Here is a 10,984-nt window from a genome sequence, read left to right as displayed (position 1 = left end):
AAAGAATAGGAAATCCTTGACTATGCCTGCGCCTTTTTAAATTTAACCTTTTTTTTTTTTTTTGTGACATTAACTGCCATCCGCGCTTAAATTATTGACTTGCACCGTTTCGTTTTGGCCCATTACTGGGTCTAGCATTCCATGTGCCATCTCAACCTGCAGTTTTCTGTTGGCCACTTTTATTTAGTTTTATTACAGAACGGGGACAAGAAGTTGCTGTTTTTTTTCTTGTCCAATATGCTGCTTAATTTAATCTGGACAGAACGAAAACCAAACACCAGCAACATAGACAACGGTAAAGTAATTATATTACACAAAAAAGGGGATCCAGGATGAAAATGTCTAGTACAGATGCTGGCATTATGAACTTCATCAACCTTCAGTTTAAAGGAAGACCATATAACAAGCAAAATTTGGGTTGAGATCCTGATATCCAGCTCGCATTCCCTTCAATGGATTTGGAAAGACTCGAAATATTGTCAGATTGTGTTCTTTGATACAACTTCACCGAATCTCACAAACCATTCCGCATCAGAGGAGTTGTTGTCTCCCCGGACCTGTGGCTGCATCGTTTTAAGTTGGGATTGTTCCTTAGCAATCACAAACTGCGAGTAGTTAATAGTCTTGGCGGTACCCAATGCTGGCTTTGTTGGAGGGGGTGGAAGCAATGAGACAAGTACTCTAGCAACTTCGTGAATTGTTGGTCTCTCAGAAGGGTGTGGTCTGGTGCACAACAAAGCGAGCTGAAAAACCTTCTTGACATGGCCAAGATCCATGCATGTAACGGACACTTCAGGATCCACAGCCTCCATAATCGTGTTGTCATCAGCCTTCAGCAGAATCTGAAAAATATGGAAATAAAAGACAACGAGAGAGCTCATTACCTCGAGATTATCCTGCCATTCATACCCGAACAAGGAACACTGATGAACCGAAAAATTACCTTGTTCATGCATCTATTTCACACAATGATGCGACACAACTCTGTACTCTGGAGTCTGTACTGACCCTCACTAATATTAAATCAATTATCTAATATTGGAGCCGGACAATTTATTGAGTCTCATAATTGAGACTCATTTGATGTTGTGGGGGTTCTGTAGAAAAGTTTTTCCCAGAAATGAAAAACTGAAAAGGCTGCCTGCCATATCCTGTCGCCTAGTTCCATTACTATCTCATGTATGTAAAACCATATTTATCCATTCTTAACACGGAAAATAAGAGATTTGGCAATGCTACAGATAATTACCATCTGATGCAGGTTCGAGTTGTTGTCTACAGCCTTCTTTCCGGTTAATAGCTCTAGCAGAACCACTCCAAAACTGTACACGTCTGATTTTTCAGTTAGTCTAGAAGTCCTTGCATACTCTGGATCAATGTAGCCTATAGTACCGAGTACATAGGTTGATTCATGAGTTTTGGCAGCAGAAATAGATTTTGCAATACCAAAATCTGAGAGATGAGCCTCAAAATTTTCATCCAACAAAATATTTGACGACTTCACATCCCGGTGGATAATTCTAGGATTGCACCCATGGTGAAGATAAGCAAGCCCTTGAGCTGCTCCAACAGCAACCTTCAGTCGAGTTTCCCAGTCCAGTTTTACTTTCTTAGATGGCCCTACAATAATTGTTGCACTTATACAGTTAAAGATTGCTTTTAGCCCTAGTCATATAATCCTGCTGGAGATACAAGTCGCTATATCAAATCAAGTTTTGTTTCACCTCATAGATGCGGAGATATTGTATTCCAGTGCCCTAAAAAGGCCTGATTTGAGGATCAAGTTTAACCAAATTAAGGAGTAAATAGCATGAATAGACTGAGAAGACACTAACCGTGAAGAAGATCCCAAAGTGAACCATTCTCCATATAGTCATAGAATAGAAGGTTCCCAAGGGGGGAGAGAGAATAACCATGCAAGCTGACAAGGTTTCTGTGCCTGATGCTACCAACAGTCTCCAATTCAGTTTCAAACTCACGCAAATTGTGTGGATACTGAGTATAAAGTCGCTTAACAGCAATTGTTTGGGAACCTTTCAGTATGCATTTGTAAACTGTGCTGGAAGCACCGCATCCTATGATGTACTTCTCACTTAAGTTCTCAGTGCTTAGCATAATATCTTCATAAGTATGGAGTGCCAAATCCATGTGCAGAACCACGAGTTTTGGGGGGCCTGAATTGAGAAGAGAAATGCATGAAAACCTTGAGACGAACCAAACTATAAAATAACATGAAGTATTAAGTCATGTACCGCTTTGCATGCACTTCTTAGATCCATTTACAAACTGTCTTGGTTGGTTAGTTTTATAAACAGCAACCATCACCATGGACAGTAGGGTCATGAAGCCTAGTATTAAGCAAACCACAGCAGTCCTGGAGAATATTGCTGCACTCCAAAAGCACCAATATTACAACCAGAGTACCATGTCTCCGGCATCTTTTTCACTGCAGAAAAGTTACTCTGAACTGGCTTTAAAACCGAGGAACATACCTTTGAATTTTGAAGTACCAGGACTGCTTACTGAACCTAGCCAGTTCCCTCTTAACAGCGGATTTCCAATGAAACTTAACGAAAAAGGAATAAATGTCAAATGATCACCTATATTCCTTTTTGGTAAGAAAACAAGTATACACCTATATGAAGCCCAGCTTGCCACATACCTGTCAGGTGGAAACCTTGAGAAGTTTCTGCCTACAGGGATAACCCCAGTAAAGTTGTTATAAGAAACATTCCTGTGGAAAAATTTATCAGTAACTGCAGATGCTTCAAATGAAAGAAAACAGAGGCAGGATGGACTCACAATATGGCAAGGCTTAAACAATTGGTTAGTTGACCAGGAATTTCTCCACTGAGATTATTATTATTCAGAATACTGCAACAATAACACGCAGACAACAATTATGATGATATTTACTAAGAAATCATTCATGATAATGATAGATGAATGAATATGAATTAGCAAAGACAAGGAAAACAGGTTAGAAACTTTGTCTCACAGTGACTCGAGGTTCTGCAACTGGCCCAATTCTTTCGGCATGCGACAAGATAATTTGTTGCAAGACATGTCACTACAAAAATACAACCATCAAAAAGAGGAAAACACATTTTTGGAAGGCTTGAAAATCTACAAGGACAATACTAGATACTCACATTGTCTGTATACTTCTGAGGTTGCCAAATTCTTCAGGTATTGGTCCATCAAGGCGATTGTAACTTAAATTCCTGTCCAGTCAGTAAGACTTGTTAGATCCTTGCACAAGGTTCAGACAAACATGTGATCTTCATTTCAAGGATATTACGTCTTACAATATAAGAAGATGCTCCAGGTCACCAACAGAAGCAGGTAATAATCCAGAAAAATCATTACTGGAGAGATCTCTGAAAGGGAACAGTCTTTGTCAAAGTTTGAAGTTGCTAAGAGCAAGGTTACATAAGAAAAGTTGGGACTTACAATGTGTCAAGATTGATTATATGACCCAGCTCGTATGGTATGCGACCCTTAAATTTGTTAGATGAAAGATTCCTAAGAGTAATGGAGATTGAGTTTACAAGGTTGACGTAAGAGCAAGCACGAACTGTTGTTTAAAAAAAAAAAAAGAAATCTCAAAAAGAACATACAGATATGTCAGGCTCTCCAAATTCTGAAATTCCAATGGAATGGATCCATTTAAGCGATTGCCGTGTACATTGCTAAGAGTATATGACAGAAGATAAATTAGGTAATAGTCAAAAGCAAAATTACACAAGTGAAATGCACAAAGGCAGGAATTCACATGTTAAATAAGAAATAGGACGTCTTACAACTGATTCAAAGCTGTACACGAGCTGATGTTGCGAGGAATATACCCTTCAAGAAGATTATTTGCAAGATTCCTGCAGAAGGATCATATATCAATCTGCCAAAAGTACAACTGCGAATGCATTGAAATTATTCATGACCCATGAGGAACTCACAGTTCAAAAAGGTGCCCCAGTTTTCCAAGTTCAGCTGGAATTTGACCAATCAGAAGATTGTCATTCAGTTGCCTGCAGGAAAGCTCACTTAGAAGTTGAAGCATAACAAATGGATGTCCTCCAACACACCCCCAAAACAAAACAAAAACAAACAGATATAAATTCCTGAGATTCCTTGAGATACAAAACTAACAAGTAACTGAGGTTTGACATATTGCCCAGCTGTGGTGGAATCGGCCCTGTGAGCTTGTTCCCGTGAAGGTACCTGGCTCATCAAACATGTACTTTGAGCTTTAGGACTTGTAAATCATACTAAGTCCACAAGATTCACTTAGCCTAGAACTTACAGCTTTCCAGTGTATGATAGATTCCCAAGAATGGGAGGGATTGATCCAACTAGTTCATTGTCACTCAAATCCCTGAAAAGAGATGGTAAAACAAGAAATTAGAAAAAAAAAAAAAAAAAAAAAAAGTTTTCCTTTCCAAAAGGTATTGAATGTGATGTTACAAAGTCAATTCACATGTACGACAAGCTTTATGTGCTGATTGATGTATATACTTACAACACAGCAAGGGCTTGCATCAAACCAATTACATCCGGAATCTTCCCGGTTAGCTTATTTCCCTGCAGAGACCTGTTGAAATGAGCCATAAGAAACATATGCCAATGTCAAAACTAAAGTCAACAATTGAAAGAGCTTAATACTAAGAGGATGTAGATGACAAGTACAAGTCACTGAACTGTCCAAGATATACGATTCATCACTAGAGTAAACCCTTCTCTTTCAAGCACAAGATATTCAACCAAGCAGCAGCAGAACTTACAAAGTAGCCACTTGTAGGAATCCAATATTGTAAGGGATCCCCCCAGTTATCTGATTATATGAGATATCTCTGAAACCATGAATAATGAATTTCAGCCAAAATGTCCACCAAGATACAAATTCTTCATAAAGTTTTCAAGAGAAGAAACCTACAAGATCTGAAAGCTTGTACAGTTACCAATGTTGTCTGGAATGGTTCCAGTCAAATTGTTACCCCTTACATCACTGAAACAACAGACAATATTTTGCTATCATGAAACCAGATGCACTTCAAAAGTAACACTTTTCAGAGACTAGTACATGGAGTATCTTGCAGGAGTACATACAAGTACCACAGGCCAGTTAATTGACACATATCAGGGGAGAGCGTTCCAATTAATGAGTTGTCGCGTAAACCACTGAGCAGAAGAGTCAAGTAAAAAAATTTTAGATACAGCAATTCCTCTCAATAGATGCTATGAAAAAGGAAAAGTGGTAGACCTACAGATACTGCAAAACTTCATTCCAGTAGATCAACCTAGGTATCTCACCAATAAGCTGGTTTCGCGCAAGATCACTGAAACCCATAATACCATTAGCTGGTAGTACTTAATATATATAATGGCTAGCCATGAAGTATAAATCACTTACTAAAATAATACTTCTTAAAAATGGTCATAACTGCTGAGCAAAAGCAAAGTTTACAAAACACTAATGGCTTAAAGGAAGCAGCACAATTCTTACAGAGTTTTCAGGTTTGGAATTTGTGTAAGAGTTGAGGGGATGGGACCTGTCAATTGATTGATCTTCAAGTTCCTGCATATAGTAGTTAATTAGGCTGATTCGGATAAGATCATTTCATGCAAAATGCACCACATAAATGATAAGAGGCACAAAAAACTCACAGTAACTCGAGCTTTTTGAGCCTTGAGACCGAGAAGGGTATATCCCCAGAAAGCAGATTATTAGATAAATCCCTGCAAGAATTGCAATGATCAGAGTCCTAGAAAAGCAGATCATAATATGAACATCTTGGAAGTTTACAGGCTACAATGCTTACAGAAGGATCAAAGAGATACAGTTGCCAATCTCATCAGGTATTTGACCAGTTAGCTTGTTTCCCTGTAGGTCCCTGCCAGCATTATATTAGAAAAATATGTTATGATTCAAGCTGGTATACCAAAAATAAAAACTAAGCCATCATAACCACAACAGTGGAACCATACAGAGATTGCAAGCCTCTCAAATCTCCAACGGCCATTGAAATTTCGCCACCCAAATCCAGGTTAGACAAATTCCTTCAATCAGAAACCACAAGCTACACGGTTAACACTGCCTGATAAAATGCTCCAAGCAAGAGACTACTAGAAAGAGGAAGAAACTCACAAAGCAACAACAGACATGGTAAGATTGCCACATATCACGCCTCTCCAAGTGCAGAAATCTTCATTATGAATATCATTCCAGTCCAGCAACACATTGGCTACGTTGCTGAATGATGCTTTAATGGACATTAAAGCTCTTCCTGCATGCACATTATTGATTAGCTTGCTTTACCTCATGAAGCTATCTTATACAATCAAAAGCAGATCCTTGTATAACACACAGTTGATGAACAATCACTAGACATGCAAGCAAGCGACGTCTTTATTAACAGAGGGAGAATACCTGAGTTTTAGGACTCAAGCAAGCAACGTCTTTTTTAATGTTACTTTTTCTGACTTGGACTAATTTTGTTATCAAAACCTTAACCTCATGGGAGGTTTGTCCAATTTTGCAAACATGAGGGGAGGCTAGACAAATTATCAAAAACTCCATGGGAGGTTTCTGAAATTATTTGTTATCAGGTCAGAAGAGTACTTTTAACAGCCGATCAGTTACAACGTTGCCTCCGCGACCCTGAACAGTTGCGCTGTTCAGGGCCAATGGTGCCAAAGGTCCAAATGGTTTACGAGATACAAAAGTTGAATACAGAAACGGAAACCAAAAGGCGGAAGATTTTTTTTTTTACCGGGATTTAAAAATCAATAACTCTGTAACAAAAAGGGTTTTGTACACTACTTTTTCTCAACATTAATCGAATACATTTACACTTCAGTTAGGAAAATGGAATTCTTTGAAATCCATTTTTGCATGATCTTCTCTTCTCTTCCCAAAGTTCCCTGCTGCTCCTGCATTCTTCCTTGCGAAAGTTCGTCCACCCTTCCCCCCTCCAATCTGGCCAGCCCATCTCCTCTCCCCAGTCCATGCCCATGGTCGTGGAGTTGCAAGAGCTGGATCCCAAGTTGGCGTTGTTTGGAGGAGGTGGAGTACAATAATATTTTTGAGGTAAGAACCATGGTTGGGATGAATTTTTGTCGTGAACATTTTTCCCGTGAATCTTGTCGACTTTAGAATTCCCATTAAATCATCAAACATTTGTTCTAATCTTTAGTAAAAAGTACAATATTAGATAAATAACCCGTAAAGAAACAGCACAGAAAGAGAAGGAAGGCTGAAATTTTAACCAAAATGGAAGGCAGACTGAAATTTTAGAAGTTGTCGAGCTAGTGAAAAGGTCAAGGCCATTTCTTTTCTTTTCTTTTCTTTTTTCTCCATTTCTTTCTGGGAGTAATGGAAAATTTTAAACTACTTTATGGGACACTTTAACGGAACCTTTGTTATTCTTAACATAACAACAACAACAAAGAAAAGAACAAAATGCACAAATAAAGCACTGTAAAGGGAGAGATGGGGGGGGGGGGGGCGCGTACTACTTGTAGCTTAGGGTGGAAAAAGGCATTCATCATAAGCTGTGATGGCTCAAATGATGAAACCAAAAAGTTTCGAATTTGTCACCACCCCAGAAAAAAGAAAAGAAAAAGAAAAAAGCAGCGGTGATATGTGATACCTTCATTGCTGAGGGCTGCTCCCGGGAGTGGCAGTAGAAGAAGCACATATACAGCTGAAGTTGCAACTTGGAGAAAAAGATGAAGCTTCATCTTCTATCTTTTCAGTTTCTTGACAATATTGCAAGACAATGGATGAAAGAAGCCAGTAAGCAGTAACGCCCACCCGAGTGGTGCGGAGAGAAACTTCAGATGCCGGAAAAGCAGCAGAAGAAGAGTCCAGTTGACTTGGTGGGGGCTGCTTCAGCCTAAGAGAAACGTTTCATCAACACTGACTGCTAAAGGAGTACCAAGGGACCAACAACATGAGAATTGTGTAGTAGTAACTGTTTCTCAATGATCCTCCGGAGGGATTATCCTGCAGCGTAGGATGTTTATAGCATACATAATGCAAGTGCTAGTACTAGTGCAGCACTGCATTATGTTTGTGAGTGTGCAGAAGAGAGAGATGGATATATTCTGCACAGAGAAGAGAGAGAGAGAGAGAGAGGGTTAGTATGTGTGTGGTTTTATTATGGCACAAAGGGGGGGCGGGGTGGCAGTGGAAGAGCAGGCGTTTGGCGTGAACTGTAAGGCATAGGGGTGAAGGACAAATTAAAGAGAGGCTGCTGGCTCTGTGTGACAGTGTGAGAGATAGTAGAGACAGTAGAGGGGAAGAGGTGCGTGTTTAATGCTTTCGCAGCCTTTGTTTTCCCATTTATGAAGACAGAGAACAAAATTAAAATCCACCCCACAAACAAAAATAATAATGCCAATTTCTCTTCTTGACTTCTTCGATTACTCGTAAAGTCTTCACACCATTTCTTTGTGAATAAATTTTATATATATTGTAAATATATATATTATTACAATTGAATAGATAATATATGAGTAAATTTTTTATATTTTAAATTTAAATTATATATATGTAATAAATATTTTATAATAATAATATATATATTAACAGTATATGTAAGATTATTTCTTTCTCAATTCTTTCTTGTTTGACAGCCTGCGCCTCTCTGTTTCTGTACGAGCTTGCAAGTGCTACCCACTTTCTAGCTACAAGCCTCTAAGTAAGTGTATTTGATGATAAAAAATCATTTTTTCCCTGTTATTGTTTCTTGCCCGTGTACAAAATTGTTCAAGTTTGGGCAACGATGGGTGTGTTTAGATATATAAAATATTTTAAATATTATTATTCTATTTGTATTATAAATATATTTTTAAATAAATCTTATATATATTATCATGATTTGATCAACGACATATGAGCAAAATTTGAATTCAAATTCAAATATTACGTATGTGTCATATATCTAATGATGATAGTATATATACTGACAATATATGTAAGATTAATCATATAGCTTTTTAATAATTTTTATTATCAATTATATTTTTATCTTACACGTGTTACATTGCAAAAATTTATTATAATAATTATTTCAAATAATTTCGATTGGTTATTACTTAAGTTTGTTTGGATTAGTGAGCTCTTGAATGAAATGCGAGCTTTTCATATACATATTTATAGTAATATACTCAATATATATATAATCTCAAATATACCTAATAAAAAATGAAAATAAAATACATCTTTTCATCTTTTTTTTTTCCACCCATCATTGCGAGTATTACCATTCCTCCTCCCCACCTCTCTACCCTCTTTCTATTTCATATAGAACTATATTTTTTTTTTGTTGCAAACGATAACATATATAGAACTATATTATTAGGTTTACCTTTTTGTCAACCTTGATGAATACATCGAGTTTGTTTGGACAGTAGATTAATTGTCAAAGTATATTTTGCTTATATCATCATTACAATTTTCAATACAATTTTTTTATCTTTCCAATTACTTTTTTATCTCACATATATTACATTACAAAAAATGCTACAGTAAAAATATCTTAAATAATTTACAACCGTTAACATTAACAATCAATTGTTTTGAAAGATATTATGATGGTGCAAAATTAAGGTTGATAATTGTGGTAAAAATTATATTTGCTTGATTTCTAAAGTGTAATTTCAAAGTTATGGATATTTAAAATGGAATATTCCATTTTAACGTTGAGTAGAGAAGTAATTATCAATCCTCAATCCACGTGGACATGATCATATTAGAAGTATTTTTGAAATCAATCACTAACTTATACACTTACTCCTATTTCTGTTCTAACTTATCTAATGTAGGGCCAATAATTGAACCCCCGCCCCAGGGCGTGGGGGGGGGATTGGAACTGAGATGATGACATTAAGCCTCGGTTTGAAATGTGACTGTTGGTCATTATCTATAAATTAAGAAAAGCAAAAGGAAAATGCATTCTTTTGATTTTGTACCATTCATGAAATCCAAATTATGGATACCATTCATGAAATCTAAATTATGAAATCACTAAATAAAAAACAAAGTATTACTAGCCTTTTAATGCGATTTTTTTTTAAATATTCATTTTTGATAAAAAAATAATGATAATAACAATACCAATTCTACCAAAATTTTTTAAAAAAGTAATACTATAATTTAAAAGAAATATATAGAACATTCAACCCTAAAATACAACTTAATTTGTATACATTTGGCCCAAATTTGACATTAGAATTGAATAAGAGAGCAAAACCCAAACACTAAGGATAACTTTTGGTATCATTAATTATTTTATGTATTCTTATAGCTGTCTTCATATGTAATTATGTATTTGCTATGTTAATATATATATATATATATATATATTGATGGTAGTACTTGAGGATATTATAAATATTATCAGTTTTTCATTTCCACTTTTAGATACTAATAATTGCAACCATTATAATTATCAATTATATTTTTATCTTACACTAGTTACGTTGCAAAAATTTATTATAATAATTATTTCAAATAATCTCGATTGGTTATTACTTAAGTTTGTTTGGATTAGTGAGCTCTTAAATGAAATGCGAGCTTTTCATATACATATTTATAGTAATATACTCAATATATATATAATCTCAAATATACCTAATAAAAAATGAAAATAAAATACATCTTTTCATCTTTTTTTTTTTCCACCCATCACTGCGAGTATTACCATTCCTCCTCCCCACCTCTCTACCCTCTTTCTATTTCATATAGAACTATTTTTTTTTTGTTGCAAACGATAATATATATAGAACTATATTATTAGGTTTACCTTTTTGTCAACCTTGATGAATACATCGAGTTTGTTTGGACAGTAGATTAATTGTCAAAGTATATTTTACTTATATCATCATTACAATTTTCAATACAGTTTTTTTATCTTTCCAATTATTTTTTTATCTCACATATATTACATTACAAAAAATGCTACAGTAAAAATATCTTAAA

General features: G+C 35.9%; 1 protein-coding gene across 1 annotated transcript; it reads right to left on the bottom strand.

Moving 5' to 3' along the window:
• Nucleotides 1-286: 286 nt before the first annotated feature.
• Nucleotides 287-8,253, bottom strand: LOC113720342 (uncharacterized). Its single transcript, XM_072073498.1, has 27 exons — nt 7,650-8,253; nt 6,146-6,284; nt 5,986-6,057; nt 5,820-5,891; nt 5,665-5,736; nt 5,504-5,575; nt 5,265-5,336; nt 5,107-5,178; nt 4,934-5,005; nt 4,782-4,850; nt 4,520-4,591; nt 4,304-4,375; nt 4,150-4,221; nt 3,957-4,028; nt 3,804-3,875; nt 3,621-3,692; nt 3,454-3,525; nt 3,309-3,380; nt 3,153-3,224; nt 2,999-3,070; nt 2,803-2,874; nt 2,663-2,734; nt 2,493-2,566; nt 2,253-2,387; nt 1,836-2,174; nt 1,250-1,620; nt 287-842 (listed from the first exon to the last, which is right to left on the bottom strand). Exons 1-27 carry the CDS (start codon nt 7,738-7,740, stop codon nt 480-482), a joined length of 2,949 nt encoding a protein of 982 aa, XP_071929599.1. The 5' UTR covers nt 7,741-8,253; the 3' UTR covers nt 287-479.
• Between the last annotated feature and the right edge of the window lie 2,731 nt (nt 8,254-10,984).

This window comes from Coffea arabica, chromosome 2c, assembly GCF_036785885.1.
Source record: "Coffea arabica cultivar ET-39 chromosome 2c, Coffea Arabica ET-39 HiFi, whole genome shotgun sequence".
NCBI classification, from domain to species: domain Eukaryota; kingdom Viridiplantae; phylum Streptophyta; class Magnoliopsida; order Gentianales; family Rubiaceae; genus Coffea; species Coffea arabica.
Note: the sequence above shows the minus strand (reverse complement) of the source record. Positions and strands in the feature narration are given on the sequence as shown.